The sequence below is a fragment of the Salvelinus namaycush genome, chromosome 18 (assembly GCF_016432855.1).
Source record: "Salvelinus namaycush isolate Seneca chromosome 18, SaNama_1.0, whole genome shotgun sequence".
In the NCBI taxonomy this organism is placed as follows: Eukaryota; Metazoa; Chordata; class Actinopteri; order Salmoniformes; family Salmonidae; genus Salvelinus; species Salvelinus namaycush.
In genome coordinates, this window is record NC_052324.1 from 40,922,992 (window position 1) to 40,949,469 (window position 26,478).

Consider the following 26,478-nt stretch of genomic DNA (forward strand, 5'->3'; position numbering starts at 1 on the left):
CTCCAACCTGTCAACTAACTGACTAGCTGTAGTACCTCACCCTAGTCTGTACTCCAACCTGTCAACTAACTGACTAACTGTAGTACCTCACCCTAGTCTGTACTCCACCCTGTCAACTAACTGACTAGCTGTAGTACCTCACCCTAGTCTGTACTCCAACCTGTCAACTAACTGACTAACTGTAGTACCTCACCCTAGTCTGTACTCCACCCGTAACTAACTGACTAACTGTAGTACCTCACCCTAGTCTGTAATCCACCCTGTCAATAACTGACTAACTGTAGTACCTCACCTAGTCTGTACTCCAACCTGTCAACTAACTGACTAACTGTAGTACCTCACCCTAGTCGTGACTCCAACCTGTCAACTAACTGACTAACTGTAGTACCTCACCCTAGTCTGTACTCCAACCTGTAACTAACTGACTAACTGTAGTACCTCACCCTAGTCTGTACTCCACCTGTCATAACTGACTAATTAGTACCTCCCTAGTTGTACTCCACCCTGTCAACTAACTGACTAACTGTGTACCTACCTAGTCTGACTCCAACCTCAACTAACTGACTAATGTAGTACTCACCCTAGTCTGTACTCCACCTGTCAACTAAACTGACTAAACTGTAGTACCTCACCCTAGTCTGTACTACACCTGTCAACTAACTGACTAACTGTAGTACCTCACCCTAGTCTGTACTCCACCCTGTCAACTAAACTGACTAACTGTAGTACCTCACCTAGTCTGTACTCCACCCGTCAACTAACTGAATAACTGTAGTACCTCACCTAGTCTGTACTCCAACCTGTCAACTAACTGACTAACTGTAGTACCTCACCCTAGTCTGTACTACACCCTGTCAACTAACTGACTAACTGTAGTACTCACCCTAGTCTGTACACACCCTGTCAACAACTGACTAACTGTAGTACCTCACCCTAGTCTGTACTCCACCCTGTCAACTAACTGACTAACTGTAGTCTCCCCTAGTCTGTACTCCACCCTGTCAACTAACTGACTAACTGTAGTACCTCACCCTAGTCTGTACTCCACCCTGTCAACTAACTGACTAACTGTAGTACCTCACCCTAGTCTGTACTCCACCCTGTCAACTAACTGACTAACTGTAGTACCTCACCCTAGTCTGTACTCCACCTGTCAACTAACTGACTAACTGTAGTACCTCACCCTAGTCTGTACTCCACCTGTCAACTAACTGACTAACTGTAGTACCTCACCCTAGTCTGTACTCCAAACCTGTCAACTAACTGACTAACTGTAGTACCTCACCTAGTCTGTACTCCACCCTGTCAACTAACTGACTAACTGTAGTACCTCACCTAGTCTGTACTCCACCTGTCAACTAACTGACTAACTGTAGTACCTCACCTAGTCTGTACTACACCCTGTCAACTAACTGACTAACTCTAGTACCTCACCCTAGTCTGTACTACACCCTGTCAACTAACTGACTAACTCCAGTACCTCACCCTAGTCTGTACTACACCCTGTCAACTAACTGACTAACTGTAGTACCTCACCCTAGTCTGTACTCCACCCTGTCAACTAACTGACTAACTCTAGTACCTCACCCTAGTCTGTACTACACCCTGTCAACTAACTGACTAACTGTAGTACCTCACCCTAGTCTGTACTACACCCTGTCAACTAACTGACTAACTGTAGTACCTCACCCTAGTCTGTACTCCAACCTGTCAACTAACTGACTAACTGTAGTACCTCACCCTAGTCTGTACTCCAACCTGTCAACTAACTGACTAACTGTAGTACCTCACCCCTAGTCTGTACTACACCCTGTCAATAAACTGACTAACTGTAGTACCTCACCCTAGTCTGTACTCCAACCTGTCAACTAACTGACTAACTGTAGTACCTCACCCTAGTCTGTACTCCACCCTGTCAACTAACGACTAACTCCGTACCTCACCCTAGTCTGTACTCAACCTGTCAACTAACTGACTAAACTGTAGTACCTCACCCTAGTCTGTACTCCACCTGTCAACTAACTGACTAACTGTAGTACCTCACCCTAGTCTGTACTTCACCCTGTCAACTAACTGACTAACTGTAGTACCTCACCCTAGTCTGTACTCCACCCTGTCAACTAACTGACTAACTGTAGTACCTCACCCTAGTCTGTACTCCACCCTGTCAACTAATGACTAATGTAGTACTCACCTAGTCTGTACTCCACCCTGTCAACTAACTGACTAACTGTAGTACCTCACCTAGTCTGTACTCCACCCTGTCAACTAACTGACTAACTGTAGTACCTCACCCTAGTCTGTACTCAACCTGTCAACTAACTGACTAAACGTAGTACCTCACCCTAGTCTGTACTCCAAACCTGTCAACTAACTGACTAACTGTAGTATCACACCTAGTCTGTACTACACCCTTCAACTAACTGACTAACTGTAGTACCTCACCCTAGTCTGTACTCCACCCTGTCAACTAACTGACTAACTGTAGTACCTCACAAACCTCACCTGTTTTTATTGTCTGTGTATGTTAATCTATCACTATACAGTGAAATCATTTTAACCAGGGCCAATAGGCAGCCATTTTCTTCCCAGTTCAGGTACATATCCCTGTGGTTGTGATGGTCTGAGGAGGGATGGGGGTTAGCGCTGTGATTTTAAGGCTATGTAAACCACAGGGATGGTACTGTAGCGACCCTGGAGACAGGTCAGGTCAGATCCATCCACAAGTGTTTTCATCAAAGGTTAGGGTGATGGGTGTTGGGCTATGGGCATGAGTCTCATGTGTTTTCATCAAAGGTTAGGGTGATGGGTGTTGGGCTATGGGCATGAGTCTCATGTGTTTTCATCAAAGGTTAGGGTGATGGGTGTTGGGCTATGGGCATGAGTCTCATGTGTTTTCATCACAGGTTAGGGTGATGGGTGTTGGGCTATGCGTATCAGTCTCATGCTAGTAGTATATAAAATTAGAGGATGTACCTATAAGGGTTGTTCTGATATAGCCCCTGGTACATACAGTAAGCAGACATTCATTCACGTGTGTGTGTGTGTGTGCGTGCGTCTGTGTGTGTGTGTGTGTGATATGAATGCAACAGTGAAGGTATGTGGTGTTGTGTCACACTCCACTACTTTGATGCATACAGTGAAAGTCTCTGATTGGTCCCTCATCAGTCATGTGCCTGCTCCAGGCCCTCTCATTGGCTCAGAGGACCAGGAAACATAACATTTATTAACTTCTATCCTGATGTTCATCTCCCTCTCTTCCACCGAGCGTGTCTGCTCTTTCAACTCCGTCTTGTGATAGGCTCTCATCTACCTATCCTCCCTCCTCCTCCCCTCTCCTCTACCTATCCTCTCTCCACCTCCCCTCCTTCTCTCCTCTCCTCTCTCTCCCCTCTACCTATCCTATCTCACATCTCCTCATCCTCTCTCCACCTCTTCTCTCCTCTACCTATCCTCTCTCCACATCTCCTCATCATCTCCCCTCCTCTACAGGACGTGTCTCGGCCTTCAGTTTGACAAAGTCCTTGGCCACCTCGTCGGCTGCACGCTGAGACAAGATACGCATCACCGTTACGCCTGTCTCGTCCTTCTGGATGATTCCGCCCAGCGGGCACCAGCACACGCACGACTTCCTGTCAGCCACGTCTCGGAGCTGGACCACGGCCACTCCCACAACACGGTCGGCCCGGCCGAAACAGTAGTCCTTCACCGTCACCTGCAGCTCATAGCAGTCTGGAGACTCCTTACCCAGGATGCTGTTGGAGGGAGAGAGAAAGGAGGGGAGATTGGAGGGAGAGAGGAAGGAGGGGAGGTTGGGGGGGAGAGGAAGGAGGGGAGGTTGGAGGGGGAGAGGAAGGAGGGGAGGTTGGAAGGGGAGAGGAAGGAGGGGAGGTTGGAGGGAGAGAGGAAGGAGGGGAGGTTGGAGGGAGAGAGGAAGGAGGGGAGGTTGGAGGGGGAGAGGAAGGAGGGGAGGTTGGAGGGAGAGAGGAAGGAGGGGAGGTTGGAGGGGGAGAGGAAGGAGGGGAGGTTGGAGGGAGAGAGCGAAGAGGTAGAAGTGCTTCAACATTGGTGTATAGTGTACACTACAGACTAATGGTGGAGTCCTAACTTTAAATCTGTGCACAGTGGAGAATGGATGGTTGTTGTACAGTTGAATCTAAATCTAACAGTGGAGAATGGATGGTTGTTGTACAGTAGGATCTAAATCTAACAGTGGAGAATGGATGGTTGTTGTACAGTAGGGTCTAAAATCTAACAGTGGAGAATGGATGGTTGTTGTACAGTAGGGTCTAAATCTAACAGTGGAGAATGGATGGTTGTTGTACAGTAGGGTCTAAATCTAACAGTGGAGAATGGATGGTTGTTGTACAGTAGGGTCTAAATCTAACAGTGGAGAATGGATGGTTGTTGTACAGTAGGGTCTAAATCTAACAGTGGAGAATGGATGGTTGTTGTACAGTAGGATCTAAATCTAACAGTGGAGAATGGATGGTTGTTGTACAGTAGGAATCTAAATCTAACAGTGGAGAATGGATGGTTGTTGTACAGTAGGGTCTAAATCTAACAGTGGAGAATGGATGGTTGTTGTACAGTAGGATCTAAATCTAACAGTGGAGAATGGATGGTTGTTGTACAGTAGGATCTAAATCTAACAGTGGAGAATGGATGGTTGTTGTACAGTAGGGTCTAAATCTAACAGTGGAGAATGGATGGTTGTTGTACAGTAGGGTCTAAATCTAACAGTGGAGAATGGATGGTTGTTGTACAGTAGGATCTAAATCTAACAGTGGAGAATGGATGGTTGTTGTACAGTAGGGTCTAAATCTAACAGTGGAGAATGGATGGTTGTTGTACAGTAGGATCTAAATCTAACAGTGGAGAATGGATGGTTGTTGTACAGTAGGGTCTAAATCTAACAGTGATCTTAGAAGCTAACAGTGGATGGTTGTTGTACAGTAGGGTCTAAATCTAACAGTGGAATGGATGGTTTTTTAGAGATCTAGGATGGTTGTTGTACAGTAGGATCTAAATCTAACAGTGGAGAATGGATGGTTGTTCTACAGTAGGGTCTAAATCTAACAGTGGAGAATGGATGGTCGTTGTACAGTAGGATCTAAATCTAACAGTGGAGAATGGCTGGTTGTTGTACAGTAGGATCTAAATCTAACAGTGGAGAATGGATGGTTGTTGTACAGTAGGATCTAAATCTAACAGTGGAGAATGGATGGTTGTTGTACAGTAGGATCTAAATCTAACAGTGGAGAATGGATGGTTGTTGTACAGTAGGATCTGAATCTAACAGTGGAGAATGGATGGTTGTTGTACAGTAGGATCTAAATCTAACAGTGGAGAATGGTTGGTTGTTGTACAGTAGGATCTAAATCTAACAGTGGAGAATGGATGGTTGTTGTACAGTAGGGTCTAAATCTAACAGTGGAGAAAGAACGGTTGTTGTACAGTAGGATCTAAATCTAACAGTGGAGAATGGATGGTTGTTGTACAGTAGGATCTAAATCTAACAGTGGAGAATGGATGGTTGTTGTACAGTAGGATCTAAATCTAACAGTGGAGAATGGATGGTTGTTGTACAGTAGGGTCTAAATCTAACAGTGGCGAATGGATGGTTGTTGTACAGTAGGATCTAAATCTAACAGTGGAGAATGGATGGTTGTTGTACAGTAGGGTCTAAATCTAACAGTGGAGAATGGATGGTTGTTGTACAGTAGGGTCTAAATCTAACAGTGGAGAATGGATGGTTGTTGTACAGTAGGATCTAAATCTAACAGTGGAGAATGGATGGTTGTTGTACAGTAGGGTCTAAATCTAACAGTGGAGAATGGATGGTCGTTGTACAGTAGGATCTAAATCTAACAGTGGAGAATGGCTGGTTGTTGTACAGTAGGATCTAAATCTAACAGTGGAGAATGGATGGTTGTTGTACAGTAGGATCTAAATCTAACAGTGGAGAATGGATGGTTGTTGTACAGTAGGATCTAAATCTAACAGTGGAGAATGGATGGTTGTTGTACAGTAGGATCTGAATCTAACAGTGGAGAATGGATGGTTGTTGTACAGTAGGATCTAAATCTAACAGTGGAGAATGGTTGGTTGTTGTACAGTAGGATCTAAATCTAACAGTGGAGAATGGATGGTTGTTGTACAGTAGGGTCTAAATCTAACAGTGGAGAAAGAACGGTTGTTGTACAGTAGGATCTAAATCTAACAGTGGAGAATGGATGGTTGTTGTACAGTAGGGTCTAAATCTAACAGTGGAGAATGGATGGTTGTTGTACAGTAGGATCTAAATCTAACAGTGGAGAATGGATGGTTGTTGTACAGTAGGATAATCTAACAGTGGAGAATGGATGGTTGTTGTACAGTAGGATCTAAATCTAACAGTGGAGAATGGATGGTTGTTGTACAGTAGGATCTAAATCTAACAGTGGAGAATGGATGGTGGTTGTTGTACAGTAGGATCTAAATCTAACAGTGGAGAATGGATGGTTGTTGTACAGTAGGATCTAAATCTAACAGTGGAGAATGGATGGTTGTTGTACAGTAGGATCTAAATCTAACAGTGGAGAATGGATGGTTGTTGTACAGTAGGATCTAAATCTAACAGTGGAGAATGGATGGTTGTTGTACAGTAGGGTCTAAATCTAACAGTGGAGAATGGATGGTTGTTGTACAGTAGGGTCTAAATCTAACAGTGGAGAATGGATGGTTGTTGTACAGTAGGGTCTAAATCTAACAGTGGAGAATGGATGGTTGTTGTACAGTAGGATCTAAATCTAACAGTGGAGAATGGATGGTTGTTGTACAGTAGGGTCTAAATCTAACAGTGGAGAATGGCTGGTTGTTGTACAGTAGGGTCTAAATCTAACAGTGGAGAATGGATGGTTGTTGTACAGTAGGGTCTAAATCTAACAGTGGAGAATGGATGGTTGTTGTACAGTAGGATCTAAATCTAACAGTGGAGAATGGGTGGTTGTTGTACAGTAGGGTCTAAATCTAACAGTGGAGAATGGATGGTTGTTGTACAGTAGGGTCTAAATCTAACAGTGGAGAATGGATGGTTGTTGTACAGTAGGGTCTAAATCTAACAGTGGAGAATGGATGGTTGTTGTACAGTAGGATCTAAATCTAACAGTGGAGAATGGATGGTTGTTGTACAGTAGGGTCTAAATCTAACAGTGGAGAATGGATGGTTGTTGTACAGTAGGGTCTAAATCTAACAGTGGAGAATGGATGGTTGTTGTACAGTAGGGTCTAAATCTAACAGTGGAGAATGGATGGTTGTTGTACAGTAGGGTCTAAATCTAACAGTGGAGAATGGATGGTTGTTGTACAGTAGGGTCTAAATCTAACAGTGGAGAATGGATGGTTGTTGTACAGTAGGGTCTAAATCTAACAGTGGAGAATGGATGGTTGTTGTACAGTAGGGTCTGAATCTAACAGTGGAGAATGGATGGTTGTTGTACAGTAGGGTCTAAATCTAACAGTGGAGAATGGATGGTTGTTGTACAGTAGGGTCTAAATCTAACAGTGGAGAATGGATGGTTGTTGTACAGTAGGGTCTGAATCTAACAGTGGAGAATGGATGGTTGTTGTACAGTAGGGTCTAAATCTAACAGTGGAGAATGGATGGTTGTTGTACAGTAGGATCTAAATCTAACAGTGGAGAATGGATGGTTGTTGTACAGTAGGATCTAAATCTAACAGTGGAGAATGGATGGTTGTTGTACAGTAGGGTCTAAATCTAACAGTGGAGAATGGATGGTTGTTGTACAGTAGGGTCTAAATCTAACAGTGGAGAATGGATGGTTGTTGTACAGTAGGATCTAAATCTAACAGTGGAGAATGGATGGTTGTTGTACTTCACCTTTTAATAAAGCTTTGGTGATTAATATTTATTTCAAAGTCATTTCATGAGCCAAACCCTCTAGTTTTGGCACTTGCGCTGCTGTAGCGCCAGCCGAAAATAGTTGTCAGGGTGGTGAACACCTGAAAGTGGAGTGAAAGTGAAGGGCGACCTACAGGTGTTGGGTGGAAACTCAGTGGTGAACTCACAATTGGAAGGCCTCGTTGTACTTGGCTGTCCAGCCTGAAAGTGGAGTGAAAGTGAAGGGCGACCTACAGGTGTTGGGTGGAAACTCAGTGGTGAACTCACAATTGGAAGGCCTCGTTGTACTTGGCTGTCCAGCTGTTATTCTTTGACTTGGTGGTGAACTTCCTCTTCTGGGCGGCAAGGAGTGGACCAATCATATTGACCTCCACGAAGGGACGGAACATCCCTGATGTCTGCCACCTCATGTCATTCACCGCTATCACTGTAGGGGAGAGAGAGAGACAAAGAGAGAGACCAAGGGCGGGGGGGGGGGGGGAGAGGGGGGAGAGAGAGAGAGAGAGAGCGAGGGAACAACAGGTGAGAAATGAAAGCAATCGGTGTGAGAGCAGTAGATAGAAGGAGAAGGAGATGGAGAGATGAGAGATGGAGAGATGAGAGATGGAGAGATGAGAGGTGGAGAGATGAGAGATGAGAGATGGAGAGATGAGAGATGAGAGAAGGAGAGATGAGAGATGAGAGATGGAGAGATGAGAGATGGAGAGATGAGAGATGAGATGGAGAGATGAGAGATGAGAGATGGAGAGATGAGAGATGAGAGAAGGAAAGATGAGAGATGAGAGAAGGAAAGATGAGAGATGGAGAAGGAAAGATGAGAGATGGAGAAGGAAAGATATGAGATGGAAAGATGAGAGATGGAGATGTTTGACAAAAGGACAGAGAGATGAAAATGTTTGAGTTATGAGGTGTGTTTGTGTTGTCCAGTTTGATCTGAGGTGGACAGGACAGGACACGTGTCTGGCTCACCTCTGATGTTGACCTTGTGGATTTTGTCTTTGCCTGGAGGCACCATGTCTATCTGGATCTGGGCCTCACCAACAGGCTTCTCCACTCCTGAACCTGAGAGTCAATGTACATCACAAATTATCACACCACTATTACCATTTACTGAGCAATCAAACGTGTTCATTCACTTCATTCTATCATTGCGCTATTATATGTAAATCAATTAGCTATAACACATTATTTTAAGGAAATCTAATACATTATTACCACATTATAAAAGCTTATATTCCATCTATAACACTATAACATACCTCTGTCTGGCCGAACCTTCTCACTGGGGGTAATCCTGATGCCCATCCCATTATGAACTAGAGAGAGAGAGAAAAGAGAGAGAGAAATGGTGTGAAAGAGAGAGAGAACGGGGGTGAGAGAGAGAGAGAGAGAGAGAGAGAGAGAGAGAGAGAGAGAGAGAGAGAGAGAGAGAGAGAGAGAGAGAGAGAGAGAGAGAGAGAGAGAGAGAGAGAGAGAGAGAGAGAGAAGGAGTGAGGGAGAGAAAGAAATTGTGTGTGAGACAAAGAGAGAGAAAACAGGAAGAGTGAAAACTCTATACTGACCTCTATTGGCATGATAATGGAAATGCATCAATACAGGTCATGAGTAAAACTGTCTGTGCATGTAAACAAAAATATATGTTTGTTCTCTGTGTGTGTGTGTGTGTGTGTGTGTGTGTGTGTGTGTGTGTGTGTGTGTGTGTGTGTGTGTGTGTGTGTGTGTGTGTGTGTGTGTGTGTGTGTGTGTGTGTGTGTGTGTGTGTGTGTCTTACCCTGTGCGTGCTGTGTAGTTACAAAGATCTTGATTAGTGCATCAGTGCTCTGAGAGTAGAGGGACAGAGCATATTTCAGCGAAGTTAACTCAGGACTCTTCTCCACATAGGCCTTCTTCAGACCATTACCTCCAGCATGGAAGTATTGCTGAGAGGGAGAGAGAAAGAGAAAGAGAGAGAGAGAAAAGTTAAGAGTGTATGTATGCATTAGTGTGTATACGCTTATTTCTGTGTGTGTATGTGTGTGTATGTGTGTGTGTGTGTGTGTGTGTGTGTGTGTGTGTGTGTGTGTGTGTGTGTGTGTGTGTGTGTGTGTGTGTGTGTGTGTGTGTGTGTGTGTGTGTGTGTGTGTGTGTGTGTGTGTGTGTTTTCACCTTGATGGTTTCCAGTGCGGCATCCATGATGACACACTGTTTGGGCGTCAGGCTTTTGGCCTCACCCCCTCCCTACGGCAACCAGAGTTACAGACAGACATTAGCCACGCCCCATTGTGTGTTAAACTCCATATACAAGGAGACAAGTCAGGATACCCTGGCACAGGACAGGGGCTTATACCGATCCTAGGCCGTCATTGAAAATAAGAATTTGTTCTTAACTGACTTGTCTAGTTAAATAAAGGTAAAATAAATCAAATAAACAGCATAGCCATTATAAGACAGCAGTAACTGACAGCGTGGTCTGTACCTTCAGGTTGGACAGTCCCTTGGCAGCAGTCAGTATCTGAGCTCCCTGGAAAAATCAAGCAAATGATCAGGCATGTCATGAAAGATTAGAGAAGGAGGGAGAGGGAGTGAGGTAGGGAGAACCGGGTCAGATTAGTAGATTACATCTGGTTCTATCTGTTAAAAATACCCTCGAGATGGGTTTATATTCAAAAGGAACCTAATTCCAGTCGGATGTAAGGCAGGAGGTCTAGAGGGTGGTGCTGGTAGACTGTCTGATGGAAGACAGGAGTTCTGGAGGGTGCTGCTGGTAGACTGTCTGATGGAACACAGGAGGTCTAGAGGGTGGTGCTGGTAGACTGTCTGATGGAACACAGGAGGTCTAGAGGGTGGTGCTGGTAGACTGTCTGACGGAACACAGGAGGTCTAGAGGGTGGTGCTGGTAGACTGTCTGATGGAACACAGGAGGTCTAGAGGGTGGTGCTGGTAGACTGTCTGACGGAACACAGGAGGTCTAGAGGGTGGTGCTGGTAGACTGTCTGATGGAACACAGGGGGTCTAGAGGGTGGTGCTGGTAGACTGTCTGACGGAACACAGGAGGTCTAGAGGGTGGTGCTGGTAGACTGTCTGATGGAACACAGGAGGTCTAGAGGGTGGTGCTGGTAGACTGTCTGACGGAACACAGGAGGTCTAGAGGGTGGTGCTGGTAGACTGTCTGATGGAACACTGGAGGTCTGGAGGGTGGTGCTGGTAGACTGTCTGACGGAACACAGGAGGTCTAGAGGGTGGTGCTGGTAGACTGTCTGATGGAACACTGGAGGTCTAGAGGGTGGTGCTGGTAGACTGTCTGATGGAAGACAGGAGGTCTAGAGGGTGGTGCTGGTAGACTGTCTGATGGAAGACAGGAGGTCTACAGGGTGGTGCTGGTAGACTGTCTGATGGAAGACAGGAGGTCTAGAGGGTGGTGCTGGTAGACTGTCTGATGGAACACAGGAGGTCTAGAGGGTGGTGCTGGTAGACTGTCTGACGGAACACAGGAGGTCTAGAGGGTGGTGCTGGTAGACTGTCTGATGGAAGACAGGAGGTCTGGAGGGTGGTGCTGGTAGACTGTCTGATGGAACACAGGAGGTCTAGAGGGTGGTGCTGGTAGACTGTCTGACGGAACACAGGAGGTCTAGAGGGTGGTGCTGGTAGACTGTCTGACGGAACACAGGAGGTCTACAGGGTGGTGCTGGTAGACTGTCTGATGGAAGACAGGAGGTCTAGAGGGTGGTGCTGGTAGACTGTCTGATGGAAGACAGGAGGTCTACAGGGTGGTGCTGGTAGACTGTCTGATGGAAGACAGGAGGTCTAGAGGGTGGTGCTGGTAGACTGTCTGATGGAAGACAGGAGGTCTAGAGGGTGGTGCTGGTAGACTGTCTGATGGAAGACAGGAGGTCTGGAGGGTGGTGCTGGTAGACTGTCTGATGGAACACAGGAGGTCTAGAGGGTGGTGCTGGTAGACTGTCTGACGGAACACAGGAGGTCTAGAGGGTGGTGCTGGTAGACTGTCTGACGGAACACAGGAGGTCTACAGGGTGGTGCTGGTAGACTGTCTGATGGAAGACAGGAGGTCTAGAGGGTGGTGCTGGTAGACTGTCTGATGGAAGACAGGAGGTCTACAGGGTGGTGCTGGTAGACTGTCTGATGGAAGACAGGAGGTCTACAGGGTGGTGCTGGTAGACTATTGGTATATACAGTATTGTGAGGAGGGCAGATAGACTTACGAAGCCGTCGTTGCTCGGCGGTAAGATGATGGTCTTCTCCAAGCTGCTGAGGACAATCTTCCACAGATCCTTCAGTATTCTCTTCAGAACCGTCTTCTCACAGGTGTCAGCAAACAGACTCAGACTGGGGTTACAGGGAGAAGAGGGACACATAAAAACACTGAGGCACACTGGAACCATTTTACCCAGTCACCGACAGTAGCATGTTTCAGTCTATATCATCTCAGACGCCAAAACCAAATCTCTTGTGTGCAAGACACTGTAGCTCTGTCATGACAAACTAGAGACTACTTGAGCTAACATGGTCTCAGTGTGTGAAACAAGTCTACTAACCAAAATATCACGGATTTGAAACTGCACCATTTTTCAGCACAAATGGCATATGCATCCATATACAGTACATAACCATCTCTGCACCAAAATGGCGTCCAACCGTGTGTCAGCCCCACTCACTTTCCATCCAGGAACTCCATGAGAGGCCTCAGCATGTTGTCAGCGTCGGCCTCGGCTGTCTGACGGTTGGGATGACCTTTGATCTGGTACAGGATCTCTGCCATCTGACGCATGCAGACGGTGAGACGGGCCTGGAAACTAATAACGAATAGAAGACCCAGTCAATTGTCCATCTTGGAAATTGATCAGCTCCCAATCCTCCCAGACAACACAGAAACATTCAGGAAGGAGTGCGAGCCGCAGTGCAGCTCCCCTGTAGCAGTATAGTGCCTTTCTCAAGGAACAACCGTAGTGGATGGTAGTTATGCTCTGAAACCAGCAGCTCTTCTGTTGCCAGTTCAGATCCCACTTTTTCATGCCTAACCCTGGGACTAGAACGAATATACACTGCTCAAAAAAATAAAAGGAACACTTAAACAACACAATGTAACTCCAAGTCAATCACACTTCTGTGAAATCAAACTGTCCACTTAGGAAGCAACACTGATTGACAATAAATTTCACATGCTGTTGTGCAAATGGAATAGACAACAGGTGGAAATTATAGGCAATTAGCAAGACACCCCCAATAAAGGAGTGGTTCTGCAGGTGGTGACCACAGACCACTTCTCAGTTCCTATGCTTCCTGGCTGATGTTTTGGTCACTTTTGAATGCTGGCGGTGCTTTCACTCTAGTCGTAGCATGAGACGGAGTCTACAACCCACACAAGTGGCTCAGGTAGTGCAGCTCATCCAGGATGGCACATCAATGCGAGCTGTGGCAAGAAGGTTTGCTGTGTCTGTCAGCGTAGTGTCCAGAGCATGGAGGCGCTACCAGGAGACAGGCCAGTACATCAGGAGACGTGGAGGAGGCCGTAGGAGGGCAACAACCCAGCAGCAGGACCGCTACCTCCGCCTTTGTGCAAGGAGGAGCAGGAGGAGCACTGCCAGAGCCCTGCAAAATGACCTCCAGCAGGCCACAAATGTGCATGTGTCTGCTCAAACGGTCAGAAACAGACTCCATGAGGGTGGTATGAGGGCCCGACGTCCACAGGTGGGGGTTGTGCTTACAGCCCAACACCGTGCAGGACGTTTGGCATTTGCCAGAGAACACCAAGATTGGCAAACTCGCCACTGGCGCCCTGTGCTCTTCACAGATGAAAGCAGGTTCACACTGAGCACATGTGACAGACGTGACAGAGTCTGGAGACGCCGTGGAGAACGTTCTGCTGCCTGCAACATCCTCCAGCATGACCGGTTTGGCGGTGGGTCAGTCATGGTGTGGGGTGGCATTTCTTTGGGGGGCCGCACATCCCTCCATGTGTTCGCCAGAGGTAGCCTGACTGCCATTAGGTACCGAGATGAGATCCTCAGACCCCTTGTGAGACCATATGCTGGTGTGGATGGCCCTGGGTTCCTCCTAATGCAAGACAATGCTAGACCTCATGTGGCTGGAGTGTGTCAGCAGTTCCTGCAAGAGGAAGGCATTGATGCTATGGACTGGCCCGCCCGCTCCCCAGACCTGAATCCAATTGAGCACATCTGGGACATCATGTCTCGCTCCATCCACCAACGCCACGTTGCACCACAGACTGTCCAGGAGTTGGCGGATGCTTTAGTCCAGGTCTGGGAGGAGATCCCTCAGGAGACCATCCGTCACCTCATCAGGAGCATGCCCAGGCGTTGTAGGGAGGTCATACAGGCACGTGGAGGCCACACACACTACTGAGCCTCCTTTTGACTTGTTTTAAGGACATTACATCAAAGTTGGATCAGCCTGTAGTGTGGTTTTCCACTTTAATTTTGAGTGTGACTCCAAATCCAGACCTCCATGGGTTGATAAATTTGATTTCCATTGATCATTTTCTTGTTGTCAACTATGTAAAGAAAAAAGTATTTAATAAGAATATTTAATTCATTCAGATCTAGGATGTGTTATTTTAGTGTTCCCTTTATTTTTTTGAGCAATATATATATATATATATATATACACACACACACACACAGTACCAGTCACAAGATTGGACACACCTACTCATTCAATGTTTTTCTTTATTTGTATAGAAGACTAGATTGGAGTAGGAGGTCTGAGCTACCTATCACCCTGTAGAGTAGGAGGTCTGAGCTACCTATCACCCTGTAGAGTAGGAGGTCTGAGCTACCTATCACCCTGTAGAGTAGAAGGTCTGAGCTACCTATCACCCTGTAGAGTAGGAGGTCTGAGCTACCTATCACCCTGTAGAGTAGAAGGTCTGAGCTACCTATCACCCTGTAGTGTAGGAGGTCTGAGCTACCTATCACCCTGTAGATTAGAGTAGGAGGTCTGAGCTACCTATCACCCTGTAGAGTAGAGTAGGAGGTCTGAGCTACCTATCACCCTGTAGAGTAGGAGGTCTGAGCTACCTATCACCCTGTAGAGTAGGAGGTCTGAGCTACCTATCACTCTGTAGATTAGAGTAGGAGGTCTGAGCTACCTATCACCCTGTAGAGTAGGAGGTCTGAGCTACCTATCACCCTGTAGACTAGAGTAGGAGGTCTGAGCTACCTATCACCCTGTAGACTAGAGTAGGAGGACTGAGCTACCTATCACCCTGTAGATTGGAGTAGGAGGTCTGAGCTACCTATCACCATGTAGACTAGAGTAGGAGGTCTGAGCTACCTATCACCCTGTAGATTAGAGTAGGAGGTCTGAGCTACCTATCACCCTGTAGACTAGAGTAGGAGGACTGAGCTACCTATCACCCTGTAGACTAGAGTTAGAGGTCTGAGCTACCTATCACCCTGTAGACTAGAGTAGGAGGACTGAGCTACCTATCACCCTGTAGATTGGAGAAGGAGGTATGAGCTACCTATCACCATGTAGACTAGAGTAGGAGGTCTGAGCTACCTATCACCCTGTAGACCTGGGATGGGCAATTTTGGGGCTGTGGGACACAAAAAACCTGAACTCATCATGAGGGGCTGCAGTGGCTCGCGGGTCTGTGTACCCACATCCAAACCCACACATGCAGTCAGAGCTGTGTTTCTGATTGGCTCACCTCTTGCCGAACATGGCGCTCAGATTGTCCAGGACGGTGGCCAGTTTGACCTGCAGTTCATTCAAGATGTCCGCAGCCTCCGAATCCAGCTACAGAGAGGGAAGAGAGCAAGAGAGAGAGAGAGAAAAGGAGCGTAAGAGAGAGATATATATAGAGAGAAAATGAGAGTAAGAGATAGAGAGAGAAGGAAAGTAAAAGAGAGAGGTAATGGCAGGTTAGTCAAGTATTCCCGTTGTCGTCAGTGCTCGACTCACATCTCATACATGTGCAGTAACTCTCTCACCAGGTAATACAGTATAGAATTGCTCCACATACAGGACCCTCCAAAGTAAAGTATTTTCACAAGGAGTGACCTATTCTGAGTTGAACCAGAATATCACTGAAGAGGAAACAAAGCAAAACTCTAGTGTAGAACATTCTCCTCCCCACTTGCATAGAGAAGGACTCTCACTAAAACCCCTCTGCACAATACACACCTCAGAAATAATTTCAGTCTGACAGAAGGAAACCATGACAGCTGTTCTAGCATTGGATCTGAGTGTTGTTTACCATGAGACCAAGGCTCTCCACTTCACTCTGATTGAAACAAGGCATCCGCAGTGCAGGCCTGACGTTAACAATATCCCTCCTGACCCTCATTAATTTACTGCAGGCCTGACGTTAACAATATCCCTCCTGACCCTCATTAATTTACTGCAGGCCTGACGTTAACAATATCCCTCCTCTTTGCCTTATGACAAGGTTCTCCATCATGCTGGAAAAGGCATTGTTCATCACCAAACTGTTCCTGGATGGTTGGGAGAAGTTGCTCTCGGAGGATGTGTTGGTACCATTCTTTATTCATGGCTGTGTTCTTAGGCAAAATTGTGAGTGAGCCCGCTCCCTTGGCTGAGAAGCAACTCCACACATGAATGGTCTCAGGATGCTTTACTGTTGGCATGACACAGGGCTGATGGTAGCGCTCACCTTGTCTTCTCCGGACAAACTTTTTTCCGGATACCCCAAACAATCGGAAAGGGGATTCTTCAGAGAAAATGACTTTACCCCAGTCCACAGCAGTCCAATCCCTGTACCTTTAGCAGAATATCAGTCTGTCCCTGATTTTTTTCCTGGAGAGAAGTGGCTTCTTTGCTGCCCTTCTTGACACCAGGCCATCCTCCAAAAGTCTTCACCTCACTGTGCGTGCAGATACACTTACATCTGCCTGCTGCCATTACTGAGCAAGCTCTGTAAAGGTGGTACCCCAATCCCGCAGGTGAATCAACTTTAGGAGACGGTCCTGGCGCTTGCTGGACTTTCTTGGGCGCCCTGAAGCCTTCTTCGCAACAAGTGAACCGCTCTCCTTGAAGTTCTTGATGATCCGATAAATGGTTGATTTAGGTGCAATCTTACTGGCAGCAATATCCTTGCCTGTGAAGCCCTTTTTGTGCAAAGCAATGATGACGGCACGTGTTTCCTTGCAGGCAACCATGGTTGACAGAGGAAGAACAATGATTCCAAGCACCACCCTCCTTTTGAAGCTTCCAGTCTGTTATTCGAACTCAGTCAGCATGACAGAGTGATCTCCAGCCTTGTCCTCGTCAACACTCACACCTGTGTTAACAAGAGAATCACTGACATGATGTCAGCTGGTCCTTTTGTAGCAGTGCTGAAATGCAGTAGAAATATTTTGGGGGGGATTCAGTTAATTTGCATGGCAAATAGGGACTTTGCAATTGCAATTCATCTGATCACTCTTCATAACATTCTGGAGTATATGCAAATTGCCATCATACAAACTGAGGCAGCAGACTTTGTGAAAATGTATATTTGTGTCATTCTCAAAACTTTTGGCCACGACTGTAGAATACCGCCTTATTATAATATCACCATGTGATTAGTGCCACCTGCTGGTGTGGTGGCTGATGACAGAGGCCCATAATCGGTAGTGTGGCTAGGGGGCATTGGGCTTTTTAAAGGATATATAAATATACAGTAACAGTCATTTTCTTTAGTAGTCACGTCCGCTCTAGGTATTCAGGTTCTGCCTCTGTGTTAGTCACAGCAGCGGGTCATAACCATTCAGGTTCTAGCTCGGTGTTAGTTACAGCAGCGGGTCATAACCATTCAGGTTCTAGCTCGGTGTTAGTCACAGCAGCGGGTCATAACCATTCAGGTTCTAGCTCTGTGTTAGTCACAGCGGCGGGTCATAACCCTTCAGGTTCTAGCTCTGTGTTAGTCACAGCAGCGGGTCATAACCCTTCAGGTTCTAATTCTGTGTTAGTCACAGCAGCGGGTCATAACCATTCAGGTTCTAGCTCTGTGTTAGTCACAGCAGCGGGTCATAACCATTCAGGTTCTAATTCTGTGTTAGTCACAGCAGCGGGTCATAACCATTCAGGTTCTAGCTCTGTGTTAGTCACAGCAGCGGGTCATAACCATTCAGGTTCTAGCTCTGTGTTAGTCACAGCAGCGGGTCATAACCATTCAGGTTCTAGCTCTGTGTTAGTCACAGCAGCGGGTCATAACCATTCAGGTTCTAGCTCTGTGATAGTCACAGCAGCGGGTCATAGCAGCAGTGAGAATCACAGTAATAGGAAAGGCACAACCAATAATAAATTAACTCAAAGGTACAATCGAATATTAATGTGGTTCCTGACCAAGGTACTGGGGATACAGCAGATACAGTACCCTATTGTTAGACATATTCCTGTTGTGAGACATATCCCTGTTGTGAGACATATCCCTGTTGTTAGACATATTCCTGTTGTGAGACATATCCCTGTTGTGAGACATATCCCTGTTGTGAGACATATCCCTGTTGTGAGACATATCCCTGTTGTGAGACATATCCCTGTTGTGAGACATATCCCTGTTGTGAGACATATCCCTATTGTGAGACATATCCCTGTTGTGAGACATATCCCTATTGTGAGACAAATCCCTGCAGGAGCTATCCCTGGTCTCTACCACAGCTTACCTTCTTCACTGTCTCAACCTGTCTGATCTGGTCTCTACCACAGCTTACCTTCTTCACTGTCTCAACCTGTCTGATCTGGTCTTTACCACAGCTTACCTTCTTCATGCCCGCTGTGGCTTCAATCTATCCAGAGGGACATAGAAAAATGAGAGAAAACAGAAAAAAGGACAGGAGAAAATAAAAAGTTGAGTCGGCTTATAAGGTTAACATATGTTGACTATTATGCTGTATGCAATTTACCATAAAACCCTATCCAATGTTTTTCTAATGGTTTCAGTTGCTACGTAGAGAGAGGGTGAGAGGGTGAGGGGGCGAATGGGTGTATAATACGATATTGTATTGGTGGGGGGGTGAATGAGGTGTAGAATGCGGTATTGTATTGGTGGGGGGGTGAATAGGGTGTAGAATACTGTATTGTATTAGTGAGGGGGTGAATGGGGTGTAGTATACGGTATTGTATTGGTGGGGGGGTGAATAGGGTGTAGAATGCGGTATTGTATTGGTGGGGGGGTGAATGAGGTGTAGAATACGGTATTGTATTGGGGGGGGGGGGTGAATGAGGTGTAGAATATGGTATTGTATTGGTGAAGGGGTGAATGGGGTGTAGAATATGGTATTGTATTAGTGAAGGGGTGAATAGGGTGTAGAATACGGTATTGTATTAGTGAGGGGGTGAATGAGGTGTAGAATGCGGTATTGTATTGGTGGGGGGGTGAATAGGGTGTAGAATACGGTATTGTATTGGTGAGGGGGTGGGGTGTATAGGGTGTAGAATATGGTATTGTATTGGTGGGGGGTGAATGAGGTGTAGAATATGGTATTGTATTAGTGGGGGGGTGAATGAGGTGTAGAATATGGTATTGTATTAGTGGGGGGGTGAATGAGGTGTAGAATGCGCTATTGTATTGGTGAGGGGGTGAATAGGGTGTAGAATACGGTATTGTATTGGTGGGGGGGGTGAATAGGGTGTAGAATACGGAATTGTATTGGTGGGGGGGTGAATAGAGTGTAGAATACGGTATTGTATTGGTGGGGGGGGTGAATGGGGTGTAGAATACGGTATTGTATTGGTGAAGGGGTGAATAGAGTGTAGAATACTGTATTGTATTGGTGAAGGGGTGAATAGGGTGTAGAATACGGTATTGTATTGGTGAAGGGGTGAATAGGGTGTAGAATACTGTATTGTATTGGTGGGGGGGTGAATAGGGTGTAGAATACGGTATTGTATTGGTGAAGGGGTGAATAGGGTGTAGAATACGGTATTGTATTGGTGAAGGGGTGAATAGGGTGTAGAATACTGTATTGTATTGGTGAAGGGGTGAATAGGGTGTAGAATACGGTATTGTATTGGTGGGGGGGGGTGAATGAGGTGTAGAATATGGTATTGTATTGGTGAAGGGGTGAATGGGGTGTAGAATATGGTATTGTATTAGTGAAGGGGTGAATAGGGTGTAGAATACTGTATTGTATTGGTGGGGGGGTGAATAGGGTGTAGAATACGGTATTGTATTGGTGGGGGGGTGAATAGGGTGTATAATACAGTATTGTATTGGTGGGGGGGTGAATAGAGTGTAGAATACTGTATTGTATTGGTGAAGGGGTGAATAGGGTGTAGAATACGGTATTGTATTGGTGGGGGGGTGAATAGGGTGTAGAATACGGTATTGTATTGGTGGGGGGGTGAATAGAGTGTAGAATACGGAATTGTATTGGTGGGGGGGTGAATAGAGTGTAGAATACTGTATTGTATTGGTGAAGGGGTGAATAGGGTGTAGAATACGGTATTTTATTGGTGGGGGGGTGAATAGGGTGTAGAATACGGTATTGTATTGGTGAAGGGGTGAATAGGGTGTAGAATACAGTATTGTATTGGTGGGGGGGTGAATAGGGTGTAGAATACGGTATTGTATTGGTGGGGGGGTGAATAGAGTGTAGAATACGGAATTGTATTGGTGGGGGGGTGAATAGAGTGTAGAATACGGTATTGTATTGGTGGGGGGGTGAATAGGGTGTAGAATACAGTATTGTATTGGTGGGGGGGTGAATAGAGTGTAGAATACGGTATTGTATTGGTGGGGGGTGAATAGAGTGTAGAATACTGTATTGTATTGGTGAAGGGGTGAATAGGGTGTAGAATACGGTATTGTATTGGCGGGGGGGTGAATGGGGTGTAGAACACTGTATTGTTTTGTTGGAGGGGTGAATAGGGTGTAGAATACGGTATTGTATTGGTGGGGGGGGGGGGGGGGGGGGGGGGGTAAATGGGGAAAACAAACCTTGTTCACTTCATTCTTTGACTAGAGTGTGAGAAGGGGTGAGGAAAGAAAAGGACAAACCATATTAAAACAGATGGCAGTGAGACACAGATATGATGATCAATCTTTCCTAGTTTAGATAGAATAGATAGGTAACTGTTTAACAGATTTATAGTATACTAGGGTTCAATAGACCTTTAGAAGTGCACTACATGGCCTGAAGTACAATGCCTTCGGAAAGTATTCAGACCCCTTGACTTTTCTACATTTTGTTACGTTACAGCCTTATTCTAAAACGGATTAAATTGTTGTTTTCCCTCATCAATCTACACACAATACCCTAAAATGACAAAGTAAAAACTGTTTATACATTTTTGCAAATGTATAAAATAAAATTAATTGAAATATCACATTTTCATAAGTATTCAGACCCTTTACACAGTACTTTGTTGAAGCACATTTGGCAGCGATTACAGCTGGAAGTCTTCTTGACGCTCAAGCTTGGCACACGTGTATTTGGCGAGTTTCTCCCATTCTTCTCTGCAGATCCTCTCAAGCTCTGTCAGGTTGGATGGGGAGCGTCGCTGCACAGCTATTTTCAGGTCTCTCCAGAGATGTTCGATCGGGTTCAAGTCTGGGCTCTGGCTGCGTCCCTCAAGGAAATTCAGAAACTTGTCCCGAAGCCACTCCTGCGTTGTCTTGGCTGTGTGCTTAGGGTCATTGTCCTGTTGGAAGGTGAACCTTCGCCCCAGTCTGAGGTCCGGAGTGCTCTGGAGCAGGTTTTCATCAACGATCTCTCTATACTTTGTGCCGTTCATCTTTCTCTCGATCCTGACTAGTCTCCCAGTCCCTGCCACTGAAAAACATCCACACAGCTTGATGCTGCCACTACCATGCTTCACCGTATGGATGGTGCCAGGTTTCCTCCAGACGTGGCGCTTGGCATTCAGGCCAAAGAGTTCAATCTTGGTTTCATCAGACCAGAGAATCTTGTTTCTCATGGTCTGAGGCCTTTAGGTGCCTTTTGGCAAACTCCAAGTGGGCTGTCATGTGCCTTTTACTGAGGAGTGGCTTCCGTCTGGCCACTCTACCATAAAGGTGGAGTGCTGCAAATATGGGTGTCCTTCTGGAAGGTTCTCCCATCTCGACAGAGGAACTCTGGAGCTCTGTCCGAGTGACCATCGGGTTCTTGGCCACCTCCCTGATCAAGGCCTTTCTCCCCCAATTGCTCAGTTTGGCAGGTGTTTTTGGGGAGCTTCAATGCTGCATAATTTTTTGTACCCTTCCTCCAAATCTGTGCCTCGACAAAATCCTGTCTCGGAGCTCTACGGACAATTCCTTCGACGTCATGGATTGGTTTTTGCTCTGACATGCACTGTGAATTGTGGGACCTTATATAGACAGGTTTGTGCCTTTCCAAATCATGTCCAATCAACTGAATTTACAACAGGTGGACTCTAATCAAGTTGTAGAAACATCTCAAGGATGATCAATTGAAACAGGATGCACCTGATCTCAATTTTAGGTATCATAACAAAGGGTCTGAATACTTATGTAAATAAGGTATTTCTGTTATTTTTATAAATACATTTGCAAAAATGTACAAAAAAAACTGTTTTCACTTTGTCATCAAGGGGTTCTGTGTGTCGACTGATTAGGACATTTGTTTTTTATTTAATTGTTTTTAGAAAAAGGCTGTAATGTAACAAAATGTGGAAAAAGTCAAGGGGTCTGAATACTTAATGAATGCACTGTATGTGAACACCCCTTCAAAGGACGAATCTGGGTTTGGCTGATGCCAGGAGAATGCTACCTTTCCCTATGCATAGTGTCAACTGTAAAGTTTGGTGGAGGAGGAATAATGGTCTGGGGCTATTTTTCATGGTTCGGGCCCCTTAGTTCCAGTGAAGGGAAATCTTAACGCTACAGCATACAATGACATACTAGATGATTCTGTGCTTTCAACTTTGTGGCAACAGTTTGGGGAAGGCTCTGTCCTGTTTCAGCATGACAATGCCCCCGTGCACAAAGCGAGATCCATACAAAAACGTTTGTCTAGATAGATGTGGAAGAAATTGACTGGCCTGCACAGAGCCCTGACCTCAACCCATTGAACACCTTTGGGATGGACTGGAATGCTGACTGCGAGCCAGGCCTAATCGTCCAACATCTTTGCCCGAACTCACCTAAGGCTCTCGTGGCTGAATGAATGTCCCCGCAGCAACGTTCCAACATCTAGTGGAAAGCCTTCCCAGAAGAGTGGAGGCTATTTTAGCAGCAAAGGGGGGACCAACTCCATATTAATGCCCATGGTTTTGCAATGAGATGTTCGACGTGCACGTGTCCACATACTTTTGACCATGTAGTGTATTCTCAGTCACAGCGCATGCGGTCCCCCTGACACAATCTAGACTCATGTCTCAGTTAACTGAGAAAACTAAATATTGTCTTGCTCAAACGGTCAGGTTCCAAATGAGAACGATTCAGCTAGCGGGAAGGGAACTGTATCCTGAACAGGATTCTGGGAAATGGCTGAGTCACTGGCCAATCACTCAGCAGTTATAGAACAGCAGTAGGCGACACACTCTAACTAATGATAAACTCCAGGGGCTGTGTCCCAAATGACAACCTATTCCCTATAAAGTACACCACTACTGACCAGGGCTCATAAGGCTCTGGTCAATAGTAGTGCACTAATATAGGGACAAGGGTGCCATTTGGATCGCATGTCTGTGTTGTGTGTAGCACACTCATTCACTTCCTCGCTTCCTAGGACGGTGGCTGCGCATATGGAAACGGTCATTAGGTTCCCGTCTATGTCCTGTATACGGTGATTAGGCTTCATACTGTGAACAGGTACTTCTGTCTATTCTGCATTATACTTTACCCTGTAGATCTCAAGTGCTGTGCTTAGGCCTGTACATTCCTACTCATATATGGGTACTCATCCTCAATGTCACACTTGCTCACACTCTTAACTAACTTCTAAATGTAAATCACAGTATTGTGGCGATCAAACCACCCACCTTTTTGCTGATGTTGTCCTCCTTCAGAGGACAGAAGTAACAGAGAGTTTTAGTCTCACGCAAAAGTACATGACCAGTCACACACACACAATCCCAAAGGCAAACAAATTCACACACACGCACATGAACTCAAAGACACAATTTATAGAAAAATATTAACGCTTGTGTGAAGGCTGGTTAAAGGATGTAGGAGAAAGGAGGAGACAGGAGGAGACAGGATAGAGGAGACAGGAGGAGACAGGACAGAGGATACAGGAGGAGACAGGACAGAGGATACAGGAGGAGACAGTAGTAGAGAGGATATAAGAGACAGGAGACATGAAGAGACATCAGGAGACGGAAGAAGAAGGGAAGAGACAGGAGATAGGAGACAGGAAGAGAAAGGGTATAGGAGACAGGAAAAGAGAGGGTATAGGAGAAAGGAGGAGACAGGATATATGAGACAAGAGGAGATAGGTGGAGACAAGAGGATACAGGGTACAGGAGACAGGAAGAGACGGTAGGAGACGATAGGAAACAATAGGAAACGGTAGGAGACAGGATATAGGAGACAGGATATAGGAGACAGTAGGACACAGGATATAGGAGACAGGATGACTGTATTGAACTAGAGGATGAGAGGAGTGAAGAGGGAGGGATGACTGTATTGAACTAGAGGATGAGAGGAGTGAAGAGGGAGGGATGACTGTATTGTACTAGAGGATGAGAGGAGTGTAGAGGGGATGAAGAGGGAGGTTGAACTTAAAGCTCAGATAAACCAACCTGCTTCTCCTTGTCTTTCTTCTCAGCCTATAGAAGTGAGGGAGACATACAAGTGGAATGAGTTATGCTTCGAACACACGCACACACACAGACACACCGTCCATATGCCACTACTGTGCTGTACCTCATCGTATGTAACTCAGACAATGTCATTGTGAGGCATCTGTCATCAGGAGAGCTAACAGAATCGTGTTGCTCTCTGTCTCTCGCACACACACACACACACACACACACACACACACACACACACACACACACACACACACACACACACACACACACACACACACACACACACACACACACACACACACACACACACACACACACACACACAGTCTTGTAACACACACACACACCAGAGGGACACACCTTTTCCTTCTTCTTGTCAAGCTTTAGGAAAAACAAAACAAATGAGGTAAACATGATGACTAGAGATGATAGAACAACAGAACTACTAAATCAAATCAAGAGGAGTGAGACGGGAGAGGTTGGAGGGGAGTGATGCGGGAGAGGTTGGAGGGGAGTGAGACGGGAGAGGTTGGAGGGGAATGAGACGGGAGAAGTTGGAGGGGAGTGAGACGGGAGAGGTTGGAGGGGAGTGAGACGGGAGAGGTTGGAGGGGAGTGAGACGGGAGAGGTTGGAGGGGAGTGAGACGGGAGAGGTTGGAGGGGAGTGAGACGGGAGAGGTTGGAGGGGAGTGAGATGGGAGAGGTTGGTGGAGAGTGAGATGGGAGAGGTTGACGAGGAGTGAGACGGGAGAGGTTGGAGGGGAGTGAGACGGGAGCGGTTGAAGGGGAGTGAGACGGGAGAGTTTGGAGGGGAGTGAGACGGGAGCGGTTGAAGGGGAGTGAGACGGGAGAGGTTGGAGGGGAGTGAGACGGGAGCGGTTGAAGGGGAGTGAGACGGGAGAGGTTGGAGGGGAGTGAGACGGGAGCGGTTGGAGGGGAGTGAGACGGGAGAGGTTGGAGGGGAGTGAGACGGGAGCGGTTGAAGGGGAGTGAGACGGGAGAGGTTGGAGGGGAGTGAGACGGGAGCGGTTGGAGGGGAGTGAGACGGGAGAGATTGGAGGGGAGTGAGACGGGAGCGGTTGGAGGGGAGTGAGACGGGAGAGATTGGAGGGGAGTGAGACGGGAGAGGTTGAAGAGGAGTGAGGCTGTGATATAAGCTCAATGTTTCCTGACAAACACACACACACACTTGGTCTTAGAGCCAACCATTTCACAACATGAATGGACAGAGGAGTGATATACATAAATAATCTCAACACAACCAAACCTTGTCTTTCTCACTGTCCACATCACTGTCATCACCCTATAGGAGGCCAAGGGAGACAACCACATTGAAGACTAGGCACAACCCACATACAACCTACATACAACCTACACACAACCTACACACAACCTATACCATAACCTGAACAACTTCAGCACGACTGAAAACGCAGCTCCAATACACTTAAATTCTAATATTGTAGATTTTAAAATGCAAATCTACAACATCATCTTCAAACTGGTTGGTTGTACACCAATGAGGAGATGGATATATCAGCTGAGACTAGTACAAATACACTGAAACAACACACCGCATACACAGTCTTTACTGGACACTGGCAGTTGTTTAATACCGCCCACTGCCTTGAGAACCAATGCCCTTTTTTTCCCTAGCCAACAAACCTTTCTTTGTTCCTTATCCTTGTTGTCAATCTGAAGAGGAGAAGACAGAGAGACAGAGAGAGAGAGAGAGAGAGAGAGAGAGAGAGAGAGAGAGAGAGAGAGAGAGAGAGATACTGTCCTCAGATGCTTAAAGTGCCAGCCCCCCCAGACCCATAAGCACACACACCCTTTCTCTCTCACACACACACACACACACACACACACACACACACACACACACACACACA

The 26,478-nt window shown here is 46.3% G+C and overlaps 1 protein-coding gene across 1 annotated transcript in view; it reads right to left on the reverse strand.

Moving 5' to 3' along the window:
- Window positions 1-3,472: 3,472 nt before the first annotated feature.
- Window positions 3,473-26,478, reverse strand: part of LOC120062955 (protein unc-13 homolog B-like) — a 96,311-nt gene continuing 73,305 nt past the window's right edge. The window contains 11 exon segments of the mRNA XM_039013009.1: window positions 3,473-3,755; window positions 8,171-8,330; window positions 8,873-8,965; window positions 9,163-9,219; window positions 9,675-9,822; window positions 10,049-10,116; window positions 10,341-10,358; window positions 10,361-10,403; window positions 12,103-12,226; window positions 12,556-12,693; window positions 15,573-15,661. Of these exon segments, the coding sequence (XP_038868937.1) occupies window positions 3,473-3,755; window positions 8,171-8,330; window positions 8,873-8,965; window positions 9,163-9,219; window positions 9,675-9,822; window positions 10,049-10,116; window positions 10,341-10,358; window positions 10,361-10,403; window positions 12,103-12,226; window positions 12,556-12,693; window positions 15,573-15,661 (1,221 nt within the window).